This window comes from Mobula hypostoma, chromosome 7, assembly GCF_963921235.1.
Source record: "Mobula hypostoma chromosome 7, sMobHyp1.1, whole genome shotgun sequence".
In the NCBI taxonomy this organism is placed as follows: Eukaryota; Metazoa; Chordata; class Chondrichthyes; order Myliobatiformes; family Myliobatidae; genus Mobula; species Mobula hypostoma.
The window spans coordinates 16,467,220-16,493,870 of NC_086103.1; the positions used below are offsets into that span (position 1 = coordinate 16,467,220).

Below are 26,651 nucleotides of genomic sequence, written 5' to 3' on the forward strand. Positions count from 1 at the left end.
CAGACTACGTGCGCCGAAGGGCCTGTGGGTCTGCTGTGGTACTCTGACTCGATGACCTTCCTGACTTTATATTCCTCATCAAAGACAGTCATCAATTTCCTCCACTGCAAGGAACAAAGTTCTTCCCTGTCCAACCTCTTCCTGTATCTTAGTCAGAAAAAGGCCTTTTGGCCAAGCTAGTCCATGCCAAACTATTAATCTGCCTACTCCCATCAATCTGCACCGGGACCATAGCCCTTCACACCCCAACTACTCATGTACCTATCCAAATTTCTCTTGGAACTGAGCTGGCACGCACCATTTATACTGTCAGCTTGTTCCACTCTCTTACAACCCTCTGAGCGAAGAAGCTCCCCCTCCTGTCAATGATTTGGAAAAATTGTCACTGATTTGGACAATGGAACTGATGTCTTTGTGGCAAAGTTTGTAGGTTGGAGGGGTAGGTAGTGCTGAGGATGCAGTGTGATTACTGCAGGACTTAGACAAAGTGGAAGAAAGGACAAAAAAGTAGGAGATGAAATACAGTGTTGGGAAATGTATGATAATGCATGGATGGGGTGGATGTGGAGAGGATGTTTCCTCTGGCGGGGGTATCCAGAACAAGAGAGCATAACCTCAGAAATGAGAGGGGACCTTTCAGAACAGAGGTAAGGAGGATTTTTTTTTGGGCTGAGTGTAGTGAATCTGTGGAATGCTCTGCCACAGACTGTGTGGTGGAGGCCAAGTCCATGGGTATATTTAAGGCTGGAAGTTGATCATTTCCTGATCGGTCAGGGCATCAGAGGGTATGGTGAGAAGGCAGGTGTATGGGGTTGAGTGGGATTCAGGATCAGCCATAATGGAACGGCAGAACAGACTCGATGGGCTGAATGGCCTAATTCTGCTCCTATGTCTTATGACACTCTTAAACTTTTCACCTTTCACCTTGACCCATGACCTCTGGTTCTAGTCCGATCCAACCTCAGCGGAAAAAAGTCTGCTTGCATTTCCCCTATCTGTACCCCTCATAATTTAATACACTTCTCTGAAATCTCCCCTCAATCTTTTATGTTCCAAGGAATAAAGTCCTAACCTATTCAATCTTTCCTTAGAACTCAGGTCCTTCAGTCCCGGCAACAGCCTTGTAAATTTTCTCTGTACTTTTCCCAATCTTATTTACATCTTTCCTGTAGGCTGGTGAACAAAACTGCACACAGTACTCCAAATTCAACCTCAACATGATATCCCTTCTCCTGTACTCATTGATTATGAAGGCCAATGTACCAAAAGCTTTCTTTATGACCCTATCTACCTGTGATGTCACTTTCAATGAATTTTGGACCTGTATTCCCAGATCCCTTTGTTCTACCACACTCCTCAGTGCCCTCCCGCTCACTGTAGAAGACCCTCCTTGGTTGGTGCTACCGAAGTGCAACTTCTGCCATTCTTCAGTCCATTTTTCTAGCTGGTCCAGTCCCACTGCAACCTCTATTAATCTTCCTCACTGTCCACTACAACCCCCATCTTAGTGCCATCTGCAAATTTGTTGATCCAGCTCACCACATTATCATCCAAATCATTGATCTGGAAACCTAGAGTTACAGACACAATTTCCTGGAGGAGCTCAGCAGGTCATGCAGCATCGGTCAAAGTTCAAAGTCAATTTATTATCAAAGTACATATACAACCCTGGGATTCATTTTCTTGTGGGAATTCATGGTAAATACAAAGAAAAAGGGAAAAACAATAACTATCGAGGACATGAGAGGAAGAGTCCTTGAAAGTGAGCTCATGGGTTGTGGGAACAGTTCAGTGATGGGGCAAGTGAAGTTATCCCTTCTGGTTTATAGTTGAGGGGTAATAATTGTTATTGAAACTGATGCTGTGGGTCCTGAGGCTCCCATACCTGCATCCTATGGTGACAAATAAACAATTGTTTTGGATTGAGACCCTTCATCAGGACTTTTCTACAAGTTTCATCATTCAAGGACAACATCTTCCCCCTCAACTTGTATGTGACCATCAACCATACAAAATCTTCAACCCTCAGCTGGGGATCCTGAGGACCCTTCACTATTTTGTTCTGGAGATTAATTAACCTTTTGCTTTGCAACTGATGGGAACATTGAGGGATCTTCTCACACCCTGTGGGGGCAAAGAGGGATCATCTCAACCCCTGTGGGGGCAATGAAGGATCTCAAACCCAGTGGAAGCAACCCCTTTTTGAAAATGTAATGCTCCCTGCTGGGAACTCCTTGGGCAGGTACACGGAAAGGGGAGGTTTAGGGGGCCGACGTGGGCAGGTGGGACTAGGTCAGATGGGCATCTTGGTCAGAATGGGTGAATTGGGCTGAAGGGCCTGTTCTGGTGTGTAATCTCTCCCCCGTGGAGCCACTGAGCTCTCTCAATCTCTTCAATGGAGCAATTACCTGCGACCCTGACCTCTGCCCATCCATGGAAGAGTCTGTGGCCTCACCTGTCAGCTCAGAGAGACATCCTCTATCCTGAGGGGCTGTCAACCAACCTGCACAGCAAGATCCAAGAGGCAATCATCCTCTGGGTGGTAATTCGGTTTTTCCCCAACCCAGTGTCTGAAGTTCTGCCCCTCCTATAGTGACCTTCCCTCAGTATTACCCCTCTTAAAGTACCACCCTCCCACAGTACTACCTCTCCCACAGAGTGAACTTCCTCAATACCTGCAGTGTCTCTCTCTCAGAAATGTCCCTCTCAAAGTACCACTGTCCCTCAATACCGACCCCCACAGTGACACTCCCTCAGTACCGACCCTCGCACCGAGTGGCACTCCCTCAGTACCACCCCTCCCACAGTGTGACCCTCCCATAGTACGACCCCCTCCCACAGTGTGACCCTCCCATAGTATGACCCCCTCCCGCAGTGTGACCCCCTCATAGTACGACCCCCTCCCACAGTGCGACCCTCCCTCGATACCACCCCTCCCGCAGAGCGACCCTCCCTCAGTACCGCCCCTCCCACAGTGTGACCCACCCACGGTACCGCCCCTCCCACAGTGTGACCCACCCACGGTACCGCCCCTCCCTCAGTATCACCCCTCTACACAGTGTGACCCTCCCTCAGTACCACCCCCCACAGTGTGACCCTCCCCTCAGTACCACCCCTCCCACAGTGTGACCCTCCCACAGTACCACCCCTCCCACAGTGTGACCTTCCCTCAGTACCACCCCTCCCACAGTGTGACCCTCCCGCAGTACCACCCCTTCAGTGTGATCCTGCCTCAGTACCACCCCTCCCACAGTGTGACCCTCCCTCAGTACCACCCCCCCACGGTGTGACCCTCCCTCAGTACCACCCCTCAAACGGTGTGACCCTCCCTCAGTACCACCCCTCCCAGTGTGACCCTCCCTCAGTACCACCCCTCCCACGGTGTGACCCTCCCTCAGTACCACCCCTCCCAGTGTGACCCTCCCTCAGTACCACCCCTCCCACAGTGTGACCCTCCCTCAGTACCACCCCTCCCAGTGACCCTCCCTCAGTACCACCCCTCCCACGGTGTGACCCTCCCTCAGTACCACCCCTTCAGTGTGACCCTCCCTCAGTACCACCCCTCCCACAGTGTGACCCTCCCTCAATACCACCCCTTCCACGCTGTGACCCTCCCTCAGTACCACCCCTCCCACGGTGTGACCCTCCCTCAGTACCATCCCTCCCACGGTGTGACCCTCCCTCAGTACCACCCCTCCCTCAGTGTGACCCTCCCTCAGTACCACCCCTTCAGTGTGACCCTCCCTCAGTACCACCCCTCCCACGGTGTGACCCTCCCTCAGTACCACCCCTCCCACGGTGTGACCCTCCCTCAGTACCATCCCTTCAGTGTGACCCTCCCTCAGTACCACCCCTCCCAGTGTGACCCTCCCTCAGTACCACCCCACCCAGTGTGACCCTCCCTCAGTACCACCCCCCTCGGTCCCGCCTTTGCGCCGTATAGCGCTCCCTCAGTCCGGCGGGTGTTCCAGGCCGGCAGCCCGGGCCCCGGGTCGAGGGGAGGGAGCGCGTTCCGTGGACAATCCGCTCGGGCTGCGGCTGAGGAGCGGGGCGGCCATCTTTGGCTTTGTGTGAAGCGGCGGAGAGTGACAGATCTGCGGGACAGAGGTGAGCCGCAGCCCGGTACCCGGGGATCCCGCATCCTTCATCCGCAACCCTCCCACCTTCCGTTTGCATCCGCAGCCGCTGCCGGGACTCGCATCTCTTCCGCAGCGGTCCTGCAGCAGATCCGCGTCCCCATCTACCTGCACCTGACCCGGCTGGCCGACCGGTATCTGTCACACAGCCAGGGCTCCGCATCGCATCCACACCGGCGGCCCTCTTGTTTATGCTGTCGTTGATGCGGTTTCCTCCATCCCGGGAATCGGACCGAGACTGCGGCTGCGGCGCAGCGAACATCTCGGACCCGTCCGTCCCATCACCTCTTCTGTCATGTGCTTCATCTCCTCTCCCCCTACCCCGACCACCTCCCCTCACCCCTCCATCTCCCCTCCTCTCCCTTCCCCTCTCCCCTCCCCTCTCCCCCTACCCCGACCACCTCCCCTCACCCCTCCATCTCCCCTCCCCCTCCATCTCCCCTCCCCCTCCATCTCCCCTCCTCTCCCCCTCCCCTCTCCCCCTCCCCTCTCCCCCTCCCCTCTCCCCCTCCCCTCTCCCCCTCCCCTCTCCCCTCCCCTCTCCCCCTCCCCCTCCCCTCTCCCCCTCCCCCTCCCCCTCCCCTCCCCCTCCCCTCCCCTCTCCTCCTCCCCCTCCCCTCCCCTCTCCTCCTTCCCCTCCCCTCCCCTCTCCTCCTTCCCCTCCTCCTTCCCCTCCCCCTCCCCTCTCCCCCTCCCCCCTCCCCTCTCCCCCCTCCCCTCTCCCCCTCCCCTCTCCCCCTCCCCTCTCCCCCTCCTCCTCCCCCTCCCCTCCCCTCTCCTCCCCCTCCCCTCCCCTCCCCCTCCCCTCCCCCTCCCCTCCCCCTCCCCCTCCCCTCCCCCTCCCCCTCCCCGCTCTCCTCCCCTCCCTCCTCCCCTCTCTCCTCCCCTCCCCCTCCTCCCCTCCCCTCCCCCTCCTCCCCTCCCCCTCCCCTCCCCTCCCCCTCCCCTCCCCCTCTCCTCCCCCTCCCCCTCTCCTCCCCCTCCCCTCCCCCTCTCCTCCCCTCCCCCTCCCCTCCCCCTCCCCTCCCCCTCTCCTCCCCTCCCCCTTATCCTCCCCCTTCTCCTCCCCTCCCCTCCCCTCCCTCTCCCCTCTCCCCCTCCCCCTCCTTGTCCCCCCTCCCCCTCCCCCCGCCTTTTCCCCCCTCCCCCTCCCCCTCCTTTTCCCCCTCCCCTCTCCCTCTCCCTCTCCCCCTCCCCCTCCCTCTCCCCTCCTCCTCCTCCTCCCTCTCCCCTCCTCCTCCTCCTCCCCTCCTCCTCCCCTCCTCCTCCCCCTCCTCCTTCCCCTCCCCCTCCCTCCCCTCCCCCCTCTGCCCCTCCCCTCCCCTCCTCCTCCCCTCCCCTCCTCCTCCCCTCCCCTCCCCCTCCTCCTCCTCCCCCCTCCTCCCTCCCCCTCCTCCCCCCTCCTCCCTCCCCCTCCTCCCCCTCCTCCTCCTCCCCCCCTCACTTGGTCTCACCTATCACCTCCCTGTGTCTCACTTCATCCCCCCCTCCCCCACCCACCCACCTTCCCCCTCACCTGGTCTCACCTGTCACCTCCCAGTGTCTCACTTCATCCCCCTCCCCTACCCACCCACCCACCTTCCCCCTCACCTGGTCTCACCTGTCACCTCCCAGTGTCTCACTTCATCCCCCTCCCCCACCCACCCACCTTCCCCCTCACCTGGTCTCACCTGTCACCTCCCAGTGTCTCACTTCATCCCCCTCCCCCACCCACCCACCCACCTTCCCCCTCACCTGGTCTCACCTGTCACCTCCCAGTGTCTCACTTCATCCTCCACCTCCACCACCTTATTCTGACTTCTGCCAACTTCCTTTCCAGTGCTGAAGCAGGGTCTCGGCTTGACATGTCGGCTGTTTGTTCATTTCCATAGATGCTGCCTGATCTGTTGAGTTCCTCTGGCATTTTGTCTGGGTTGCTCTGGATTGCCAGCATCTGCAGATCTCTGTGTTATTGATGTTTAATTTAACTTGTTAGTGGGATCTTGCTGTGCATGGTTGCCTCCCATTGTCAGCAGACTGTCTTGTAGAGGAGCTTGTTTGGGGTTGAGTGTTGCTGGGCGAGGTGTGGTGTCACAGGTTAACTCTAACCCTGTCCCTGAGCCGTGCTTCCTCACAGTTCGTACTCTTGCTCTCCTGTCAGGTACCCTGGAGTTGAACAGCTAGTCCAGAGCCCATCCCTGACACTCTCTCCGTTCTGCGGAAAAGGTTTACCAGCACATTGCCTGAACTTCTTCTGAAGCTCGTCACCTTTACTGGGGCTTAGGCTGCTGGGAGCAGCTTGCCAGAATCCTTTGTCCTGGGCCAAAGGTTGATCAGACCTGTGGCTTCTGCTTTCAGTACACCACTTTTTATGCCTTCTGAGTGGAGATCCTTCCTCTCCCAGGGAGCTCAGTAGCTCTGGGTTGTGACGGGATGGAGTTGCAGGCCCCACGTCCAACCCTCCACCTTTCGCAGCTGGTCTTGGGACCGTCCATGTCAGAGTCATAGATTTCCACAGCAACAGAACCTGAAGCGGGTGTTGGACAGCTCCTCACGAGTGACCGAGTTGAGGTTTTCAATGAAGTCAATTTGTTGTGTCTGGATCTGCTCCCTGCCTTTTCCATGGAGCTGTCACTGTCATACAGGAAAGATCTGGCCTTCAGCTGGAGCCTGGGATGAGGATCATGGAATCAGATCAGGTTGGTTGTCACTGGCATATGTCCTGAAATGAGTTCTCTGTTTTGCAGCCAGGCTTTGGACTGTCCATGGCAGTGTTTCCCTTGGACCTTAGCGGTCTGATTTACATGGAGACGTTGCATAGGCTAGGAATTTATTACCTGGGGTGTCGGAGATTGAGGGGTGACCTGACAGATCATGAGGGGCACAGAGTCTTTTTCCCAGGGAGGGGTGCTAAAAACAAGAAGACATCCTGTAGATTTAAGGTCAAATGAGAGATTGGCCTCTCTCCTGTTAGGATGTCACGATAACGTAGTGGTTAACGTGCTTCTTTAGGCCGCGAGTGACCGGGGTTCCATTCCATATGCTGTCTGTAAGGAGCTTCTTTATTCTTTCCGTGACTGCATTTCCTCCCACATTCCAAAGACCTACGGGTTAGTAGGTTCATTGGCCACATGGGTGTAACCAGGTGGCAGGGGTTCATTACTATGTGCTATCTCTAAATAAAATAAAATTAAAAATTTCAAAGGGGGTATTGGGGAACTACTTCACATAAAGGGTGCTGTATATTTGGAATGAGCTGTCAGAAACACTGGTTGTGGTGTACACATTGGCAATGTTTTAAAGCCATCTTAATAGCTGTAGGTAGCCTCCAATCTGATGGCATCTACATTGGTTTTTCCTTTGGGTAATTGTTCTTCCTCTTCCTTCCCTTTTCTTCAATTCCCCACTCTGGACTCTTCTTCTCTCCTGCCTATCACCTCCCCAGCTCCCCTTCTTCTTCTTTGTCTTCCATGGTCCACTCTCCTCTCCTGTCAGATTCCTTCCTCTCCAACCCTTGACCTTTCCCACCCACCTGGCTTCACCTATCACTTTCTAGCTAATCCTCCTTCCCTTCCCCCCCACCTTCTTATTCTGGTGTCTTCTCCCTTCCTTTCCGGTCCTGAAGAAGGGTATTGGCCCGAAACATTGACTGTTCCTTTCCATAGATGCTGCCTGACCTGCTGAGTTCCTCCAGCATTTTGTGTGTGTTGATCTGGATCTCCAGCATCTCCAGAGTCTCTGTAATAGATAACTGGGTGGACGGCGGGGGTGGGGGGGGGGTGATTTCAAGGGACTTTGGGCCAAGTGCATGCAGATGGGACCAGCTGACTGGGCAGACACAGTCAGCATGGATGAGATGGGCTGAATGGCCTGTTTTTGTGTTGTGTGACTCGTTAACTCCACACTCCCGCCCCTCAAACCATCTGGTCCTGTCCCATTGACCTCGCTGGCCTCAGCAGATACTGCTCAACCTGCTTGTTTTATTTACCTTTCAGTCACTCTTTATTTAACCTGTTCGTTATTTTCCATCCCCCCATACTTGCCCATCCATTGTCTGCCAATCTCCCCCACTCTCTGTGTCCTCCCCACCCAGTACTGTAAATATATTTCTCCCCTTGCTGAGATAGTGACCCTGCGTAACCCTCTGACACTGACCGCACCCCCCCCCCGCCCTCAAGCCGAGGACCGCCAGTCCTTGCTGGTCAGTTTTCCGTCTGGTCACCAACCCCGAAACTAACAAAGTGACCTACGGTGCTTCCCCGCCCTGATGTTGTGTCACAGAGTGGAATAGCACAGACACAGGCCCTTCAGCCACCAGGTCCAGCTACACCCATCCTATTCGCAGACTTTAGGACCGTACACCTAATAACTGTAGAGTACTACAGCACAGTACAGGCCCTTCGGCCCACAATGCTGTGCCAACCCTTTAACTAACTCTAAGATCTAACCCTTCCCTTCCACATAACCCTCCATTTTTCTATCATGCATGTGTCTATCTAAGAATTTCGTAAATATCCCTAATGTTCTGCCTCTATCACCATCCCTGGCAGGGCATTCCACACAGCCACACTCTGTGTATTAAAAAAAAACCTACCTCTGATATCCCCCTATACTTTCCTCCAATCACTTTAAAATTATGCCCCCTCATATCAGCCAATTTATACTCTGGGGGAAAAGTCTCTGACTATCTAATTGATCAATGCCTCTTATCATCTTGTACACCTTTATCAAGTCACCTCTCATGCCCCTTTGCTCCAAAGAGAAAAGTCCTGGCTCGCTCAACCTATCCTCGTAAGACATACTGTCTAATCCACGCAGAAGCTTGGTAGATCTCCTTTGCAGCCTCCCTAAAGCTTAGCTATTTTGATGTCTCTCTGAATGCCTCTGTATGTATCTGATTGCACCAGCTCCTCTGGCAGTGAGTTTCGGATAACTCCCACTCTCTTTGTGAAAAACTCACTCCTTAGATCCCTCTTCCTCTCTCCCTAAACCCACACCCTCCTGTTTTTGGTAAACCTCGCCTGCACCCGCCTTACCGTGTGGTGGCCAGAACTGCACACAACTCTCCACGTCTGGCATAATCAATGTTTAGTGAAGGCCATAAGACATAGGCGCAGAATGAGGCCATTCAGCCCGTCAAGTCTGCTCCGCTGTGCCGTCATGGCTGATTTAATATCCCTCTCAACCCCATTCTACTGCCTTCTCCCCGTAACCTTTGACACCCTGATTAATCAAGGTTTTATCAACCTCCACTTTAAGTCACCCGATGACTCGGCCTCCACAGCCATTTGTGGCAATGAATTCCACAGATTCTCTTCCCTCTGGCTAAAGAAATTCCTCCTCATCTCTGTTCTAAATGGATGTTCCTCTATTCCGAGGCTGTGCCTTCTGGTCCTAGATTCCCCCACGACAGGAAACATCCTCTCCACATCCACTCTAAATGGATGTCTCCTGGTTCTGAGTGGGTGCCCTCCGGTCCTAGACTGCCCCACAATGGGAAATATCCTCTCCGCAACCACTCAGTCGAGGTCTTTCAATATTTGATAGGTTTCAGTGAGATCCCCCTCATTCTCCAATGAGAACAGGCCCAGAGCCATCAAACACTCCTCATATGTTAACCCTTTCATTCCTGGAATCATTCTCATGGCCATATACTGGACCCTCTCCAATGTCAGCACATTCAAGAGTGGCCCAAGATAGAACACAATATTCCAAGTGTGGTCTGACCAGTGCCTTACAGAGCCTCAACATTACATCCTTGCTTTTATATTCCAGTCTACTTGAAATGAATGCTAACATTGCATTTGCCTTTGTTGCCACCGACTGAACCTGCAATTTAACCTTTAGGGAATCCTGCACAAGGACTCCCACGCCCCTTTGTGCCTCAGTTTTTAAAATTTGTTTTGAAGTTGCAACATGATGTCCCAAGTCTTATATCCTGTGCCTGAATCTATAAAGGAAAACATGTCACGTGCATTCACCACCTGCTCCGCCGGTTTCATCTCCAGGGATCGAGGGGTTTTCATCTCATCAACATTCCTCTGTGTGCACACCGCCCTGTCTGACTGCCCAAAATGCATCACCTTGTACAGATCAGATTAAATCTCACCCACCGACGCTGCATCTGATCTACATCCTGCTGAGGTCTTGGTCAACCTTCACAGTCAGAATCAGCCTTAATATCATTGACATATGTCATGAAATATGTTGTCTTGTGCTAGCAGTACATTATTTAAAAAGAATTAAATTAAATAAGTCATGCAGAAAGAGTGCAAAAATAAAGAAAACGAACAGGAAGTGTTCATGGGTTCATTGTCCATTCGGAAATCTGATGGCAGAGGGGAAAAAGCTGTTCCAGAATCATTAAGTCTGTGTCTTCAGGCTCCTGTACCTCATCCCTGGTGGCAGTAAAGAGAAGAGTGCACGTCCTGGGTGGGGAGGGGGTGGTCCTTAATGATGGATGCCCCCTTTTTGAGGCATTACCTTTTGAGGATGTCCACAGTGCTGGGGACACAAGTGCCCATGATGGAGTTGGCTGAGTTTACACCTTTCTGCAGCTTTTTCCGATCTTGTGCAGTGGCCTCTCCATAGCAGATGGTGATGCACCCAGTTAAAATGCTCTCCATGGTATAGCTGGAGAAATTTGTGAGCGTCTTTGGTGACATACAAAGTTTCCGCAAACTCTTAATGAAATATATTCTCAATATGTTGGGCCCAGGATAGATCCTCAGAGCTGTTGACACCCATGAACTTGAAACTGATGGTGACCCTTTGATGAGGACTGGTGTGTGTTCCCTGAAGACCACAATCAATTCCTTGGTCTTACTGACGTTGAATGCAAGGCTGTTGTTGGGAGCGGCTCACCCAGCTGATCTGTTGCCTCCTTGTCACCATCTGATACCCTACCAATGATAGTGAACAGGCTATTCGGCCCATAAGGTGCTGAACCAGTTAAAACGCAAATCAAAAACACCCAAACACTAATCCCTCCTATTTCCTCCATGTCCATATCCCTCTATCTTCCATGTGCCTCTCCAAATGTCACTTAAAAACCTCTAATGTATTTGCCTCTGTCACCATACCAAGTAGCGCATTCCAAGCACACCTCTGCCTGAGTAAAGTACTTGCCCCCCACATCCCCCGTGAACCTACTTCCTTTCACCTTCAATGCATGCCCTCTGGTATGAGACATTTTAGCCTCGGGAAACAGATACTCTCTATCCACTGTATCTATGCCTCTCATAATCCTGCAAACTTCTCTCAGATCTCCCCTCAGACTTCGGCGCTCCAGAGAAAGCAACCCAAGTTTGTCCAGCCTCTCATGATTGCACATGCCCTCTAAACCAGTAGCATACTGGTAACACACATAAACTCCAGCATCTGCAGATTTCCTCCTGTTAGCATACTGCTAAACCTCTTGTGTACCCTCTCCAAAGCCTCAACATCCTTGCAATAGTGGGTGACAAATTTAGAGCTGGTGTTTGAGTCGTGTTGTGGGTTTAGAGGGAGAAGAACAGTGGTTAAGGGGTGTGATTAGTAAGATCACTTTTATGTTATCAATGTATATCACAGACAGCAAGGTTTTAGCACTCCATGGCATACCACTGGTCACTTCCAACCAGAAAATCACCCCTCCACCATCCCCTCTCACCAACGTCCCAGGTAACTAACCTGCTGTGGATAGCAAGCGCCTTAATGCCTCAGGACCATAAACACAAGAGATTCTGTGGATGATGGAAATCCAGAGCAACACACACAAAATGCTGGAGGAACTCAACAGGCCAGGCAGCATCTCTGGAGAGGGATGACCAGTAGATGATTCAGGCCAAGACCCTTCATCAGGACTGGAAAGGAAGGAGAAGAAGCCAGAATAAGAAGTGGGGGAATGGGAAGAGTACAAGTTGGCAGGTGATAGGTGAGACCAGGTGAGAGGGACGGTGGGTAGGTGAGAAAGGGGGATGATTGGTGGAAAGGGTAAATCGCTGAAGAAGAAGGAATCTGATTGGAGAGGAGAGTGGACCATGGGAGAAAAGGAAGGAGGAAGAGAACTAGAGGAAGGTGATGAGCAAGTGAGGAGAAGACAATGGGTAATAGGAGAACCAGAACGGGGAATGGAAAAAGAGAGAAGGAGGAGGAAGGAGAAATTACCAGATGAAAGTTTGGGTCACCAACCTATCATATAGGATTTAGTGTTTTTAAAGTTCTTGTAGACATCGTCTACCACTCTGTCGCCATCAATCTTTCTCATTTCCTCAAAAAATCTCGGTCCAGTCAGTAAGATATAATTTGCCACACACAAAGCTGTGCTAACTGTACCCAAACTCAACTTTCCAAAATCTTGTGTAGTCAGTAAGGTATAATGTCCCACACACAAAGCTGTGCTGACTGTACTCAAACATGACTTTCCAAAATCTCGTGTGGTAATTTATCTAAAGTCCAGACACACCACGTTCACAGCACTCTCTTATCTATTCTGTCAGTTACAACCTCAGAAACTGTTGGCAATTTGTCAAACACAACTTCACTTCCGAATGTCCAAGTTGACACTTTTATCACATTCTTATCATCGATTCCCTCCTGCTGACGCCAGCTCCTTTCTCTCTCCCTCAGTTAGTGACGTTCCATCTGCAATCCTACAGCTCAGTGGATCTGTTCTGGGTTCCCCCAACTCCACCAACACCTCAGACTCCAAGGATACAGGTCGCCTGGACCCGGGAATTAATCTAATTTCGCCATTACTGCTTCTTGGAGCTTCTCATTCACTGCCTCAAGACAGCCAATCCGGACCCGTGCCAGCCTGAGGGCCACTAATCCGGACCCGAGCCGGCCCGAGGGCCACCAATCCGGACTCGAGCCGGCCCGAGGGCCACCAATCCGGACCCGAGCCGGCCCGAGGGCCACCAATCCGGACCCGGGCCGGCCTGAGGGCCACCAATCCGAACCCGGGCCGGCCTGAGGGTCACCAATCCGGACCCGGGCCGGCCTGAGGGTCACCAATCCGGACCCGGGCCAGCCCAAGGACGGCAAATCTGGAGGGATGAGGCTCAAGCACGACCAACTGGAATGTGAGCAGACACTCAAGACCAATGTCAAAGTAAAATTGATTGTCAGAGTACCACAGAGTACAACCCTGAGATTCGTTTTCTGTGGGCATACTGAACAGGATCTATGGACAACAAGCTGTGCAAATACAGATATAAATAAATAGCAATAAATAACGAACATGAAATAACACGATAACGGAGTCCTTACATGAGTGTAGCTTATCTCCTTTTGTTGAAGGGCCTGATGGTTGAGAGGGAGTAACTGTTCTGGAACCCGGTGGTGTGAGTCCTGAGGCTCCTCTACCTTCCACCTGATGGCAGCAGCAAGTACAGAGCATGGCCTGGGTTGGGTTGGGTTGGCTTCTGTAGACTGAGCTCAGTGCTGGTCGGCCCTGGTTCAATGCCTATGCCACCCTGAGTTTCCTGTCTCGTTCTCTCAGTGATAGGGTTCATCGGCCCTCAACACCGACTTCACCCCCACCCTCATCCCCATCCCTTCCCACACCACCCCCGCCCCATCCCCCACCACCCCCGCCCCATCCCCACTTCACCACCACCCCATCCCTTCCCCATCCCCACCCCACCCCATCCCTTCCCCCACCACCCCACCCCACCCCCAGTTCACCCCCACCTCACCCTCCACCACCCCCACCCCATCCTCCACTATCACCATCCCTTCCCCCACCACCCCCACCCCATCCCTTCCCACACTTCACCCCACCTCATCCTCCACTATCCCCATCCCTTCCCACTTCACCCCCACCCCACCCCACCATCTCCATCCCTTCCCACACTTCACCCCAACCCCATCCTCCACTATCCCCATCCCTTCCCACTTCACCCCCACCCCACCCCACCATCTCCATCCCTTCCCACACTTCACCCCAACCCCATCCTCCACTATCCCCATCCCTTCTCCCACTTCATCCCATCTCCATCCCCCACTTCATCCCCACCCCATCCCCATTTCATCCCCATCCCCCACTTCACCCCATCCCCACTTCACCCCACCCCATCTCATCCCCACCTCTCACTTCATCCTCATCCCCTGCTTCATCCCCTACTTCATCCCCACCCATCCCATCCCCCACTTTACCCCCACCCCATCCCAGGGTGGGGCTTGGTGTCACACCCAATGCTGACTGTACCCAGTTAACTGACGGGTTGTGGTGTTACACTCCATTTGCCTGTCACCACAGGAGGTGTATGGTGAATGGGATCTCGCTGACTCTCCACTTGGCCATGAAGCACCCGGACAGTACAAATACCAATGTCAGGATGCCGTTTACTGACTACAGCTCAGCGTTTAATATTGTCATTTGGACAGTTCAGATTGGAAAGTCCCAGAACTTGGGCCCCTGTACCCCCCTCTGCAATTGGATCCTTGACTTCCTCACTGGAAGACCACAATCTATGGATTGGTGATATCTCCTCCTCGCTGACGATCAACACTGGTGCACCTCATGTGTGTGCTTAGTCCACTGCTCTGCTCTCTTCACACCCACAAATGTGTAGAGGTTACCATCTATAAATTTGCTGATTGTTGGCAGAATTTCACATGGTGATGAAAGGGCGTACAGGAGCGAGGTTTGTCAGCTAGTTGAGTGGCGTCGCAGAAACGACCTTGTACTCAATATCTGTAAGGCCATAGAGCTGGTTGTGGACTTCAGAAAGGGTAAGATGAGGGAACACACACCAGTCCTCATGGAGGGATCAGAAATGGAGAGCGTGAGCAGTCTGGAGTTTCTGGGTGTAAATATCTCTGAGGATCTAACCTGGACTCAACATATTGATGCAATTACAAAGAAGGCACATCAGCAACTCTGTTTTATTTGGAGTCTGAGCACACACAAATTTCAACAGATATACAGTAGGAATATTCAGACTGGCTACATCACGTTCTGGTATGCGGAGGGCTACTGCACACGATCGAAGGAAGTTGCAGAAAGTTGTAAACTTTGCCCTCTCCATCATGGCAACTAGCCTCTGTAGTATCCAGAACATCTTCAAGTAGCGATCCCTCGGAATAGTGGCATCCATCAAAAAGACCCCCATCCCCCAGGATCTGCCCTCTTCATGTTGTTACTGTCCAGAAGGAGGGATCCTCGAGGCTGAAGGCACAAACACAGCAATTCAGGAACTGACTCTTCACCTCTCACATCCATTTCTGAACGGGCAATGAACACAGACACACGGCTTTCAATTTGGTTTTTGTTTGCTCTACTTGTTCAATTTAACTAATATATATAAATACTCCAGTTATTCACCCGTTTCTTTCTCCATTATTACGTACTGCATTCCACTGCTGACGCAAAGTTAACCAATTTCACCACATGCCGGTGATGTGAAACATGATTCTGATTGTGGCGAGAGGGGGACTGGTAACTGGTTGGTGAGGGTGGGACTGGTAACTGGTTGGAGACTGGGTGTGACTGGTAACTGGTTGATGAATGGTTGGGACTGGTAACTGGTTGGTGACTGGGTGGGACTGGTAACTGGTTGGTGAGGGTGGGACTGGTAACTGGTTGGTGACTGGGTGGGACTGGTAACTGGTTGGTGAGGGTAGGACTGGTAACTGGTTGGTCGGAGTGGGACTGGTGACTGGGTGGGACTGGTAACTGGTTGGTGAGGGTGGGACTGGTAACTTGGTGACTGGGTGGGACTGGTAACTGGTTGATGAATGGGTGGGACTGGTAACTGGTTGGTGATTGGGCGGGACTGGTAACTGGTTGGTCAGAGTGGGACTGGTAACTGGTTGGTGACTGGGTGGGACTGGTAACTGGTTGGTGAGGGTAGGACTGGTAACTGGTTGGTGAGGGTGGGACTGGTAACTTGGTGACTGGGTGGGACTGGTAACTGGTTGATGAATGGGTGGGACTGGTAACTGGTTGGTGACTGTGTGAGACTGATAACTGGTTGGTGACTGTGTGGGACTGGTAACTGGTTGGTGAGGGTGGGACTGGTAACTGGTTGGTGACTGGGTGGGACTGGTAACTGGTTGGTGAGGGTGGGACTGGTAACTTGGTGACTGGGTGGGACTGGTAACTGGTTGATGAATGGGTGGGACTGGTAACTGGTTGGTGATTGGGCGGGACTGGTAACTGGTTGGTCAGAGTGGGACTGGTAACTGGTTGGTGACTGGGTGGGACTGGTAACTGGTTGGTGAGGGTAGGACTGGTAACTGGTTGGTGAGGGTGGGACTGGTAACTTGGTGACTGTGTGGGACTGGTAACTGGTTGATGAATGGGCGGGACTGGTAACTGGTTGGTGAATGGGTGGGACTGGTAACTGGTTGGTGATTGGGCAGGACTGGTAACTGGTTGGTGATTGGGCGGGACTGGTAACTGGTTGGTGACCGGGCAGGACTGGTAACTGGTTGGTGATTGGGCGAGGCTGGTAACTGGTTGGTGACCGGGCGAGGCTGGTAACTGGTTGATGAATGGGTGGGACTGGTAACTGGTTGGTGACTGTGTGAGACCGGTAACTGGTTGGTGACCGGGCAGGACTGGTAACTGGTTGGTGACTGTGTGAGACTGGTAACTGGTTGATGAATGGGCGGGACTGGTAACTGGTTGGTGACTGGGTGGGACTGGTAACTGGTTGGTGAGGGTGGGACTGGTAACTGATTGGTGACCGGGCGAGGCTGGTAACTGGTTGGTGACCGGGCGAGACTGGTAACTGGTTGATGAATGGGTGGGACTGGTAACTGGTTGGTGACTGTGTGAGACTGGTAACTGGTTGATGAATGGGCGGGACTGGTAACTGGTTGGTGACTGGGGGAGGCTGGTAACTGGTTGGTGAATGGGTGGGACTGGTAACTGGTTGGTGACTGTGTGAGACTGGTAACTGGTTGGTGAGGGTGGGACTGGTAACTGATTGGGGCTGCTGCCTGGTCTACTTATGGGGATCTCTGGTCTGGTGCAGATGGTGTTGGTGACTGATCGGTTCTCCCAGGGAGTCTTAACAGGGGACAGGGGATGATGGATGATGTGGGGGGGGGGGTGAAGAGGTGATGAGGTGAGTGAATATGATGGAGTAAAGGGTTGACAGACAGGGTGATAATGAAGAGATAACATATGAAGAGCATTTGATGGTTCTGGGCCTGTTTTCACTGGAGTTTAGGAGAATGAGGGGGGAATCTCATTGAAACGTACTGAATATTGAATGATGTCAATAGAGTGTATGTGGAGAGGATGTTTCCTGTAGTGAGAGAGTGTAGATTCATTGGGCACAGCCTTAGAATAGAGGGACGGCATTTAATAGGGGTGAGGAGGAATTTCTTTAGCCACTGGGTAGTGAATCTGGGGAATTAATTGCCACAGACAGCTGTGGAGGCCAAGTCATTGGGTATATTTAAAACAGAGATTGATAGGTTCCTGATTAGACAGGGGTTCAAAATTTATGGGGTGAAGGCAGGAGGATAGGGTAGAGAGGGAAAATAAGTCAACCATAATGGAATGATGGAGCAGACTCGAAGCCCTAATTCTGCTCCTTTTTCCCATGGGTGTTGGCTGGAGAAGGAGAGGTTTCATCAAAGGGTGAAGTGTGGAGGAGGAAGGGGGAGCCCAGGCTGTGGGCTGTGGGGAGTGAGTATGGTGGTGTGGCTGATATTGGCTGTGACGGGGAGCTGAGGGCTGTATGTGTGAGCAGAGGTACGAGCCTCCCCCCCCACCTCCAGTTGATGGCAGAGGGCTTTGACCTCAGTACCTGCCCCCTCTCACTCATGTTTGAGTTTCTGCTGGAGGTTACAGCTTGGAAGTGCTTTGTCAAGCACCTTCGCTCTATCTACAAAAAGCTGAATCTCCCAGTGGCCAGCCATTTTAATTCCTATCCCCGTTCCCATTCCAACATGTCAGTCCGTGGCCTTCTTCTCTGCCACAATGAGACCACCTGTAAGTTGGAAGAGCAACACCTCATATTCTGGCTGTGTGCCACGAACATCGATTTCTCCAACTTCTGGTTATTTTATTCCCCTCTCCCCTCTTCTTCAATTCCCCACTCTGGTCTCTAACTTCTCTCCTCACCTGCCTGTCACCTCTCCCTGGTTCCCCTCCTCCTTCCCTTTTTCCCCATGGTCCACTCTCCTCCATCACATTCCCCCTCCTTCAACCCTTAATCTTTCCCACCTATCACCTCCCAGTTTCTTACTCCATCCCCATCGCCACCCAGCTACCTTCCCCCTCACCTACCACCAGCCTGCTTGTCCTTCTTCCCCCTCCCCCACCTTTTTTACCCTGGCTTCCTCCCCCTTCCTTTCCAGTCCTGATGAAGGGTCTCGGCCCGGGACACCGACTGTTTATTCATTTCCACGGACGCAGCCTGGCCGGCTGAGTTCCTCTAGCTGTGTGTGTTTGCAGATCGGAGCTTCCTCTCTTACAACCCCACCCACCACAGTGATGGCACCTGTGGTACTCGGTCTTCCTTCCTCCTCCCAACGGTTCAGATCACTGCCTGGCCCCTCGAGAGCCGACATCTGAACGGAGGGGAGTGGCGGAGTCTCTCCGAGGGCGAGGGTCGCAGCTGCTGCTGTCTCCCCCTTCACCCTGGTGCTGTTACTCTTCGCCACCCTCTCTCACCCGTGAGCCTCCTCCTACTTCCTGCCCCCTGGCTTCCTGCTGCGGCTCGTCGGCAGGTCGATCTGAGATCCGGAGTGAGTTCCATCGCTGTGTACCTCTCTCCTCGCACCCCCATCCCCCGAGCAAAACACCCCCTCCTTCTGCTTGTCTGTCTGCAAAGGGGCGAGAAGAATGGGATGTAGCAGGGACAGAACAGAGGGGCTGAATTGCCTTGTTTAAGTGTGGTTCAGTGAGGCCTAGACATGCTGAGAGAGAGGGAGGATGACAGAAAGGGCGAGGGAAAGAGGAAGAGAGGGGTGTAGGGGAGGGGGAGGGGAGTGAGTCTGAGGAGAGGTGAGGGAGAGGGAGGGGAGCTGGAAGAGATGAGAGGTACTGTAAGTGGGAGAGGAGAGGGAAAGGAAGGGGACAAGGGGTGTATTGTAGCAGATGTTTCCTGGTTGGATCTGGGACCTCCTGGTTCCTTACTTTACCCCCTCCACACCCACTCCTGCCCCCCTCCCCCTTTCTCCATCTCTACCTGACCACAACTTTCCCCCGAGGCCCCCCCTCGGATGCCCATCTCCACAAGAGGAGAAAGGTTGGCAGTTTGGCGCTGGGAATCTGCACCCTGACCGACCAGTGATGTGTCCAACTAGAGGGAGATTCCCTGTGGGACTGAACCCGTGTAAAGGCGGGGGTCACGGCCAGATGGGTGGGAGAGGAGAAGCAGCCATGCTGGGGTGACGTGGACAGTGGAAGGAAGAGCTGGTGGTGGGTCTGCACCCGATCCGCTGATGGTCAGTCAGAGACTTGAAACCAGTGTTGTTTCTCCCCCTCCCTCAGGGGATCTCTCCGTCTTCTCCGGCGTGTGATCCGCGGGGACTCGGCCTATAGCCATGACCACGCACGTGACACTGGAGGATGCCCTGTCCAACGTGGACCTGTTGGAGGAGTTGCCCCTCCCCGACCAGCAGCCCTGCATTGAACCCCCTCCCTCCTCCATCATGTACCAGGTACAGTACACCCAGCTGGGGGTGGGGATGAGGGGGTGAGGGTAAGCTTGTCCTCGGGGATCGTCACTACCCCCAGCTCGCTGCCGGTGGACACACTGTGTTTGGTGGGTCTGTCCCAAAGCACGGAATTTAATGTCTCCCCACCGCACTGGGTTGTCAGTCTGTGTCTGGCAGATCCCCGGATTAGACTCCCACCGTACGGGATGGGCCGAGAGGGGTCAGACTGTCACTGTACACGATGGGCCGAGAGGGGTCAGACTGTCACCGTACACGATGCGCTGAGAGGAGTCAGACTGTCACCGTACGGGATGGGCTGAGAGGAGTCAGACTGTCACCGTACACGATGGGCCGAGAGGGGTCAGACTGTCACCGTACACGATGCGCTGAGAGGAGTCAGACTGTCACCGTACGGGATGGGCTGAGAGGGGTCAGACTGTCACCGTGTGGGATGAGCCGAGAGGGGTTGGACTGTCACCGTGTGGGATGAGCCGAGAGGGGTCAGACTGTCACCGTACACGATGAGCCGGGACGGGTCAGACTGTCACCGTGTGGGATGAGCCGAGAGGGGTCAGACTGTCGCCGTACACGATGAGCCGAGAGGGGTCAGACTGTCACCGTGTGGGATGAGCCGAGGGGGGTCAGACTCCCACCGTACATGATGGGCTGAGAGGGGTCAGACTGTCACCGTACACGATGGGCTGAGAGCAGTCAAACTGTCACCGTACACGATGGGATGAGAGCGGTCAGACTGTCACCGTATGGGATGGGCCGAGAGGGGTCAGACTGTCACCGTACATGATGGGCCGAGAGGGGTCAGACTGTCACCGTACATGATGGGCTGAGAGCGGTCAGACTGTCACCGTACACGATGGGCTGAGAGGGGTCAGACTGTCACTGTACTCGATGTGCTGAGAGGGGTCAGACTGTCACTGTACTCGATGTGCTGAGAGGGGTCAGACTGTCACCGTACTCGATGTGCTGAGAGGGGTCAGACTGTCACCGTACACGACGGGGTGAGAGGGGTCAGACTGTCACCGTACACGATGGGCCGAGAGGGGTCAGACTGTCACCGTACACGATGGGCCGAGAGCGGTCAGACTGTCCCCGTACACCCCTCTCGGCCCGAGGGGTCAGACTGTCACCGTACACGATGGGCCGAGAGAGGTCAGACTGTCACCGTACACGATGGGGTGAGAGGGATCAGACTGTCACCGTACACGATGGGCCGAGAGCGGTCAGACTGTCACCGTACACGATGGGCCGAGAGGGGTCAGACTGTCACCATACACGATGGGCCAAGAGGGGTCAGACTGTCACCGTACACGATAAGCCGAGAGGGGTCAGACTCCCACCGTACTCGATGTGCTGAGAGGGGTCAGACTGTCACCGTACACGATGGGATGAGAGGGGTCAGACTGTCACCGTACACGATGGGCCGAGAGGGGTCAGACTGTCACCGTACACGATGGGGTGAGAGGGGTCAGACTGTCACCGTACGGGATGGGCTGAGAGGGGTCAGACTCCCACCGTACACGATGGGCCGAGAGGGGTCAGACTGTCACCGTACACGACGGGGTGAGAGGGGTCAGACTGTCACCGTACACGATGGGCTGAGAGGGGTCAGACTGTCACCGTACACGATGGGCTGAGAGGGGTCAGACTGTCACCGTACGGGATGGGCTGAGAGGGGCTTCAGTCCTTTCTGGAAGTTTCTCACTTGTCCTTTGTTGTCAGGCGAACTTTGACACCAACTTTGAAGACCGAAATGCATTTGTTACCGGGATCGCCAGGTACATCGAGCAAGCTACCGTCCATTCCAGCATGGTGAGTATTCTTGTCCTGAGAGGCAATGCTCTGGTGCGTGGGTGAACCTCCTGACCACCACGGGGAGTCCTTGTGGAAATGGTGAGTTTCGTGGTGTCTGTGGGGAGATCATGTGGTTTCAAAGCGAGGACCTAAAGGAATCTAGTTATGCATGTAAATCTCCAAGGCACTGAAGGCTGAGCAGCTAGTCCTGGTAACCAGGGTTGGTGTAGATGGTAATGATGTTTAGTCTGGCATGGCTTTGTGCTTTACAACCCAGTACCACCCTGGGGCACAAACCTGTACCAGCTCGCTGTCTGGTCATCCTCTCCCTGGGTTTCCCAGTGAGATTGATCACAGGGAGAAGTGAACAGGGTACAGAAAGAGGCCACTCAGACCTCAAGGCCATCCTGTCTTTCAGAGGCCGTGCCTGAGCCCTTGCACCCACTGTTACTTAGATCCAGTCACACTCCAGCTCCAACATTCCCACATTTCCTCAGCTCCTGCCTGTAGAGAGGAGAGTCGTGGAGGTGCCCTCTTCCTATTCTTCTTCAGTCCATCACCCCGACTACGGCATCGGCTGCCAACAACAGATCACCAGAGTTCTCTGTCCTGTGGTCTTGTGCTTTCACTACACTACTTCAGATGATTTCAGGACAAGGATCCTTCCTCTTTCAGGGATGAGATCTTTGGAGCTTCTGTTGGCATTTCTGTAGCTCTGGGATGGAGTTGCTAGCCCCCATGCCTGACCCATCTCCTTCCACAGACAGGTTTGTGGAAGCTGAGGAGAAGTCTGCCCGTGTCCACCTCTTTCTCAGTCCCAGTGGGTCAAACTGGACTGGCTCAGGGAGTGCCACGGCCGACATGAATGAGTTGGGCCGAAGGGCCTGTTCCCACACTGATGGACTCAGTGACTCCATGCTTCCGGGATCCTTCCAGGAGGGAAGCACTTCACGGTACCCTCGACAGTTTGAGGCGAGAGGCCCTCGATTGGTCAGGTTTGAGCCAGCTGTCTCTGTGATACACGAGCCAGGGTAATACGATATAGAGAGCAAGATGTTGCCCATGCCCCACACAGCTGATGAATCAAAGGAACAACACAGAATGATACAGTTTGGCACCAGTGGCATCGAAGGAACTGCCAGTCAGTTTTGAACTCAATGTAGGACTGCTTCAAGATTCCAGCTCTGAATTTATCCCTCGAGGTTTACTCCCAAAGCCTTCTCCATGAATGGGAATAGCCACAAAGCAGTGGAGGTTTGGGATCATAATTTTCCTTCTTCTGGATGAGCTGCCAACAATGGCTGACCAGCCCCATCTGCCTGGTCAGTTTAAACCCCTGCCAACATTTAACAGCTCTGTGGGTGAGCTGCAGAGACAGTGGGGCTACGGGCCGGGTGCAGATCGATGGGAGTCGGCAGTTGAATTGGACTGCAGAGACACTGGGGCTACGGGCCAGGTGCAGATCGATGGGAGTCGGCAGTTGAATTGGACTGCTGAGGCAGTGGGGCTACGGGCCAGGTGCTGGTAAACAGTTGCTGATGGTTAGCAGCAGGCTGAAGGGCCAAAGGGTCTCTGATTTAGTCTGGGTGAGCTGGGTGTTAACGGTCTCTGTGATTTCGTCTGGGTGAGCTGGGTGTTAACGGTCTGTGATTTCGTCTGGGTGAGCTGGGCGTTAACAGTCTGTGATTTAGTTTGGGTGAGCTGGGCGTTAACGGTCTCTGATTTAGTCTGGGTAAACTGGGTGTTAACGGTCTCTGTGATTTAGTCTGGGTGAGCTGGGCGTTAACAGTCTCTGATTTAGTCTGGGTGAGCTGGGTGTTAACGGTCTCTGTGATTTAGTCTGGGTGTGCTGGGCGTTAACGGTCTGTGATTTAGTCTGGGTGAGCTGGGTGTTAACGGTCTCTGTGATTTAGTCTGGGTGAGCTGGGCGTTAACAGTCTGTGATTTAGTCTGGGTGTGCTGGGCGTTAACAGTCTCTGATTTAGTCTGGGTGAGCTGGGCGTTAACGGTCTCTCTGATTTAGTCTGGGTGTGCTGGGCGTTAACAGTCTCTGATTTAGTCTGGGTGAGCTGGGTGTTAACGGTCTCTCTGATTTAGTCTGGGTGTGCTGGGCGTTAACAGTCTCTGATTTAGTCTGGGTGAGCTGGGCGTTAACGGTCTCTGATTTAGTCTGGGTGAGCTGGGTGTTAACGGTCTCTGTGATTTAGTCTGGGTGAGCTGGGTGTTAACGGTCTCTGTGATTTAGTCTGGGTGAGCTGGGCGTTAACAGTCTCTGATTTAGTCTGGGTGAGCTGGGTGTTAACGGTCTCTCTGATTTAGTCTGGGTGTGCTGGGCGTTAACAGTCTCTGATTTAATCTGGGTGTGCTGGGTGTTAACGGTCTCTGTGATTTAGTCTGGGTGTGCTGGGCGTTAACGGTCTCTGTGAGTTAGTTTGGGTGAGCTGGGTGTTAATGGTCTCTCTCTTGCTTCAGAACGAGATGCTGGACGAAGGTCACGAGTATGCAGTGATGCTTTACACGTGGAGGAGCTGTTCACGGGCCATCCCTCAGGTAAGGCTGGTCCCAGCACTGACCCTGTGGGGTATGTCACAGTCACTCAGAAAAAGACGCCTTCATTCCCTTGACCTCTGTTTTGCCTGTTGGCTCCCTGACCCTGTCAACCCCTCCCCTCCAACCCGCTGTGTAACAATTCTGAGTACTAATCTCAAATTCAATTCGATTGTCATCTGAATGTACATATATACAAACAAATGAAATATATTTCTCTGGTCTTTGAAACATACAGTATATCACACACAGCACATAAACCAAAATATTACCATAAATATGTTAATAAAATAGATTTCAAAAGGTATGTAGTGCACAGCACTATAAATGGGAAACAGTGACGCTTGGATCAAGCGAAATATCAGAGTGAAACTGTTGTGCCGCTCTGATTGATGCTGTTGACACTGTGAAACACTGTTTTGTCACTGAGATTGTCGATACTGTGTTAAGCTGTTGTGACACTCTGAGGCTGTCAACACTGTGAAACGCAGTAGTGTCACTCTGACTTATGCTGTTGACACTGTGAAATGCTGTTGTGTTGCTCTGACTGAGGCCATCGACATAGTGAGAGTGTCACAACAGTGTTTCACAATGTCGATGGCTTCAGTCAGAGTGACAGTAGTGTTTCACAGTGTCAACAGCATAGGTCAGAGTGTCACAACAGTGTTTCACAGAGACAGTTGACATTGTGAAATGCTGTTGTGACACTCTGAGGCCGTCAACACTGTGAAACACTGTTGTGTCACTCTGACTGAGGCTGTCAACACTGTGAGACTCTGTTGTGACACTGAGCCTATCAACACTATAAAACACTGTTGTGACACTCTGAGACTAATCGACACTGTGAAATGATGTGACACACTGAGGCTGTCAACAATGTGAAACGCTGTTCTGTCACTCTCACTGGGACCGTTGACACTGTGAAACACTTGTGTCACTCTGAGGCCATCGACACTGTAAAACGCTGTACTGTCACTCTCACTGAGAGCGTCGGTATTGTGAAATGCTGTAGTGTCACTCTGAGACCGTTGACACTGAAACGCTGTTGTGACACTCTGAGGCCAACGACACTGTGAAACGCTGTAGTGACGCTGTGACTGAGACCGTTGACACAGGGAATGCTGTTGTGTCACACTGAATGAGGCCGTCGACACTGTGATATGCTGTTGAGACACTGACTGAGGGCGTCAACACTGTAAAATGCTGTTGTATTGTTCTGACTGAGACCATTGACACTGAAGCACAGTTGAGACACTCTGAGGCCGTCAACACTATGAAACACTGTCTGTGAATGTAAACACTGAAATGCTGTTGTGCTTATCTGACTGTGACCATCAACACTGAAATACTGTTGTGTCTCTCTGACTGAGGCTGTCAACACAGTGAAATGCTGTTGTGTCTCTCTGACTGAGGCTGTGAACACAGTGAAATGCTGTTGTGTCTCTCTGACTGAGGCTGTGAACACAGTGAAATGCTGTTGTGTCTCTCTGACTGAGGCTGTGAACACAGTGAAATGCTGTTGTGTCTCTCTGACTGAGGCTGTCAACACAGTGAAATGCTGTTGTGTCTCTCTGACTGAGGCTGTCAACACAGTGAAATGCTGTTGTGTCTCTCTGACTGAGGCTGTGAACACAGTGAAATGCTGTTGTGTCTCTCTGACTGAGGCTGTGAACACAGTGAAATGCTGTTGTGTCTCTCTGACTGAGGCTGTGAACACAGTGAAATGCTGTTGTATCTCTCTGACTGAGGCTGTGAACACGGTGAAATGCTGTTGTGTCTCTCTGACTGAGGCTGTGAACACGGTGAAATGCTGTTGTGTCTCTCTGACTGAGGCTGTGAACACGGTGAAATGCTGTTGTGTCTCTCTGACTGAGGCTGTGAACACAGTGAAATGCTGTTGTGTCTCTCTGACTGAGGCTGTGAACACGGTGAAATGCTGTTGTGACACTGAGATGGTGAAACACTGTAGTGTCGTTCTTACTGAGGCCGTCAACAACGTGAAACACTGTTGTGTCACTTGGACTGAGGCTGTCAACACGATGAAATACTGGTGTGTCCATCTGAGGCCGTCGACACTGTGAAACGCTGTTGCGTCACTCTGGGGCCGTTGACATTGTTCGCAGTGAGGGTCAGTGGAAAGTCGTGGTGAACTTCAGATACCCACGGAAATTAATCACCAAGGTTCAGCAGTTCCATGTTGGCATTGCAAGCTAGAGATAAAGTAAATCTGTTATCAAACTACTATTAATGTCACCATGTGCAACCCTGATACAAACAAGAGAAAATCTGCAGATGCTGGAAATCCATGCAACACACACAAAATACTGGAGGAACTCAGCAGGCCAGGCAGCATCTATGGAAAAAAAGTACATAGCTCCCCCTCCCACATGTAATCAGCAGCAAAGCAACAATCCCCCCTCCCACACCAGCAAGAAAAAGCGTCGACACCCCCCACCGAGTACTGAAGCATGCAGCAAAGCATCGATAAAGAGATAGACTTGCAGTACCTCAAAGACTACTTGTTCACCCGATATTTGACATGCCACAGGCTCTCCCTCTCTTCCTAATAAG

The 26,651-nt window shown here is 52.8% G+C and overlaps 1 protein-coding gene across 4 annotated transcripts in view; it reads left to right on the top strand.

Annotated features, from left to right (window-relative positions):
- Nucleotides 1–3,841: 3,841 nt before the first annotated feature.
- cyfip2 (cytoplasmic FMR1 interacting protein 2) overlaps nt 3,842–26,651 on the top strand; it is a 113,318-nt gene continuing 90,508 nt past the window's right edge. Inside the window, exons 1-4 of one of the 4 annotated variants that reach the window (XM_063053097.1) lie at nt 3,842–4,107; nt 19,558–19,727; nt 21,462–21,551; nt 24,006–24,083. In XM_063053097.1, coding sequence (XP_062909167.1) covers nt 19,611–19,727; nt 21,462–21,551; nt 24,006–24,083 — 285 coding nt within the window. In that variant the 5' untranslated portion in view covers nt 3,842–4,107; nt 19,558–19,610. Of the gene's footprint in view, nt 4,108–6,304; nt 6,815–18,677; nt 18,810–19,557; nt 19,728–21,461; nt 21,552–24,005; nt 24,084–26,651 lie in introns of those variants that run through there. The other 3 variants (XM_063053094.1, XM_063053096.1, XM_063053095.1) reach the window with 3 other exon arrangements.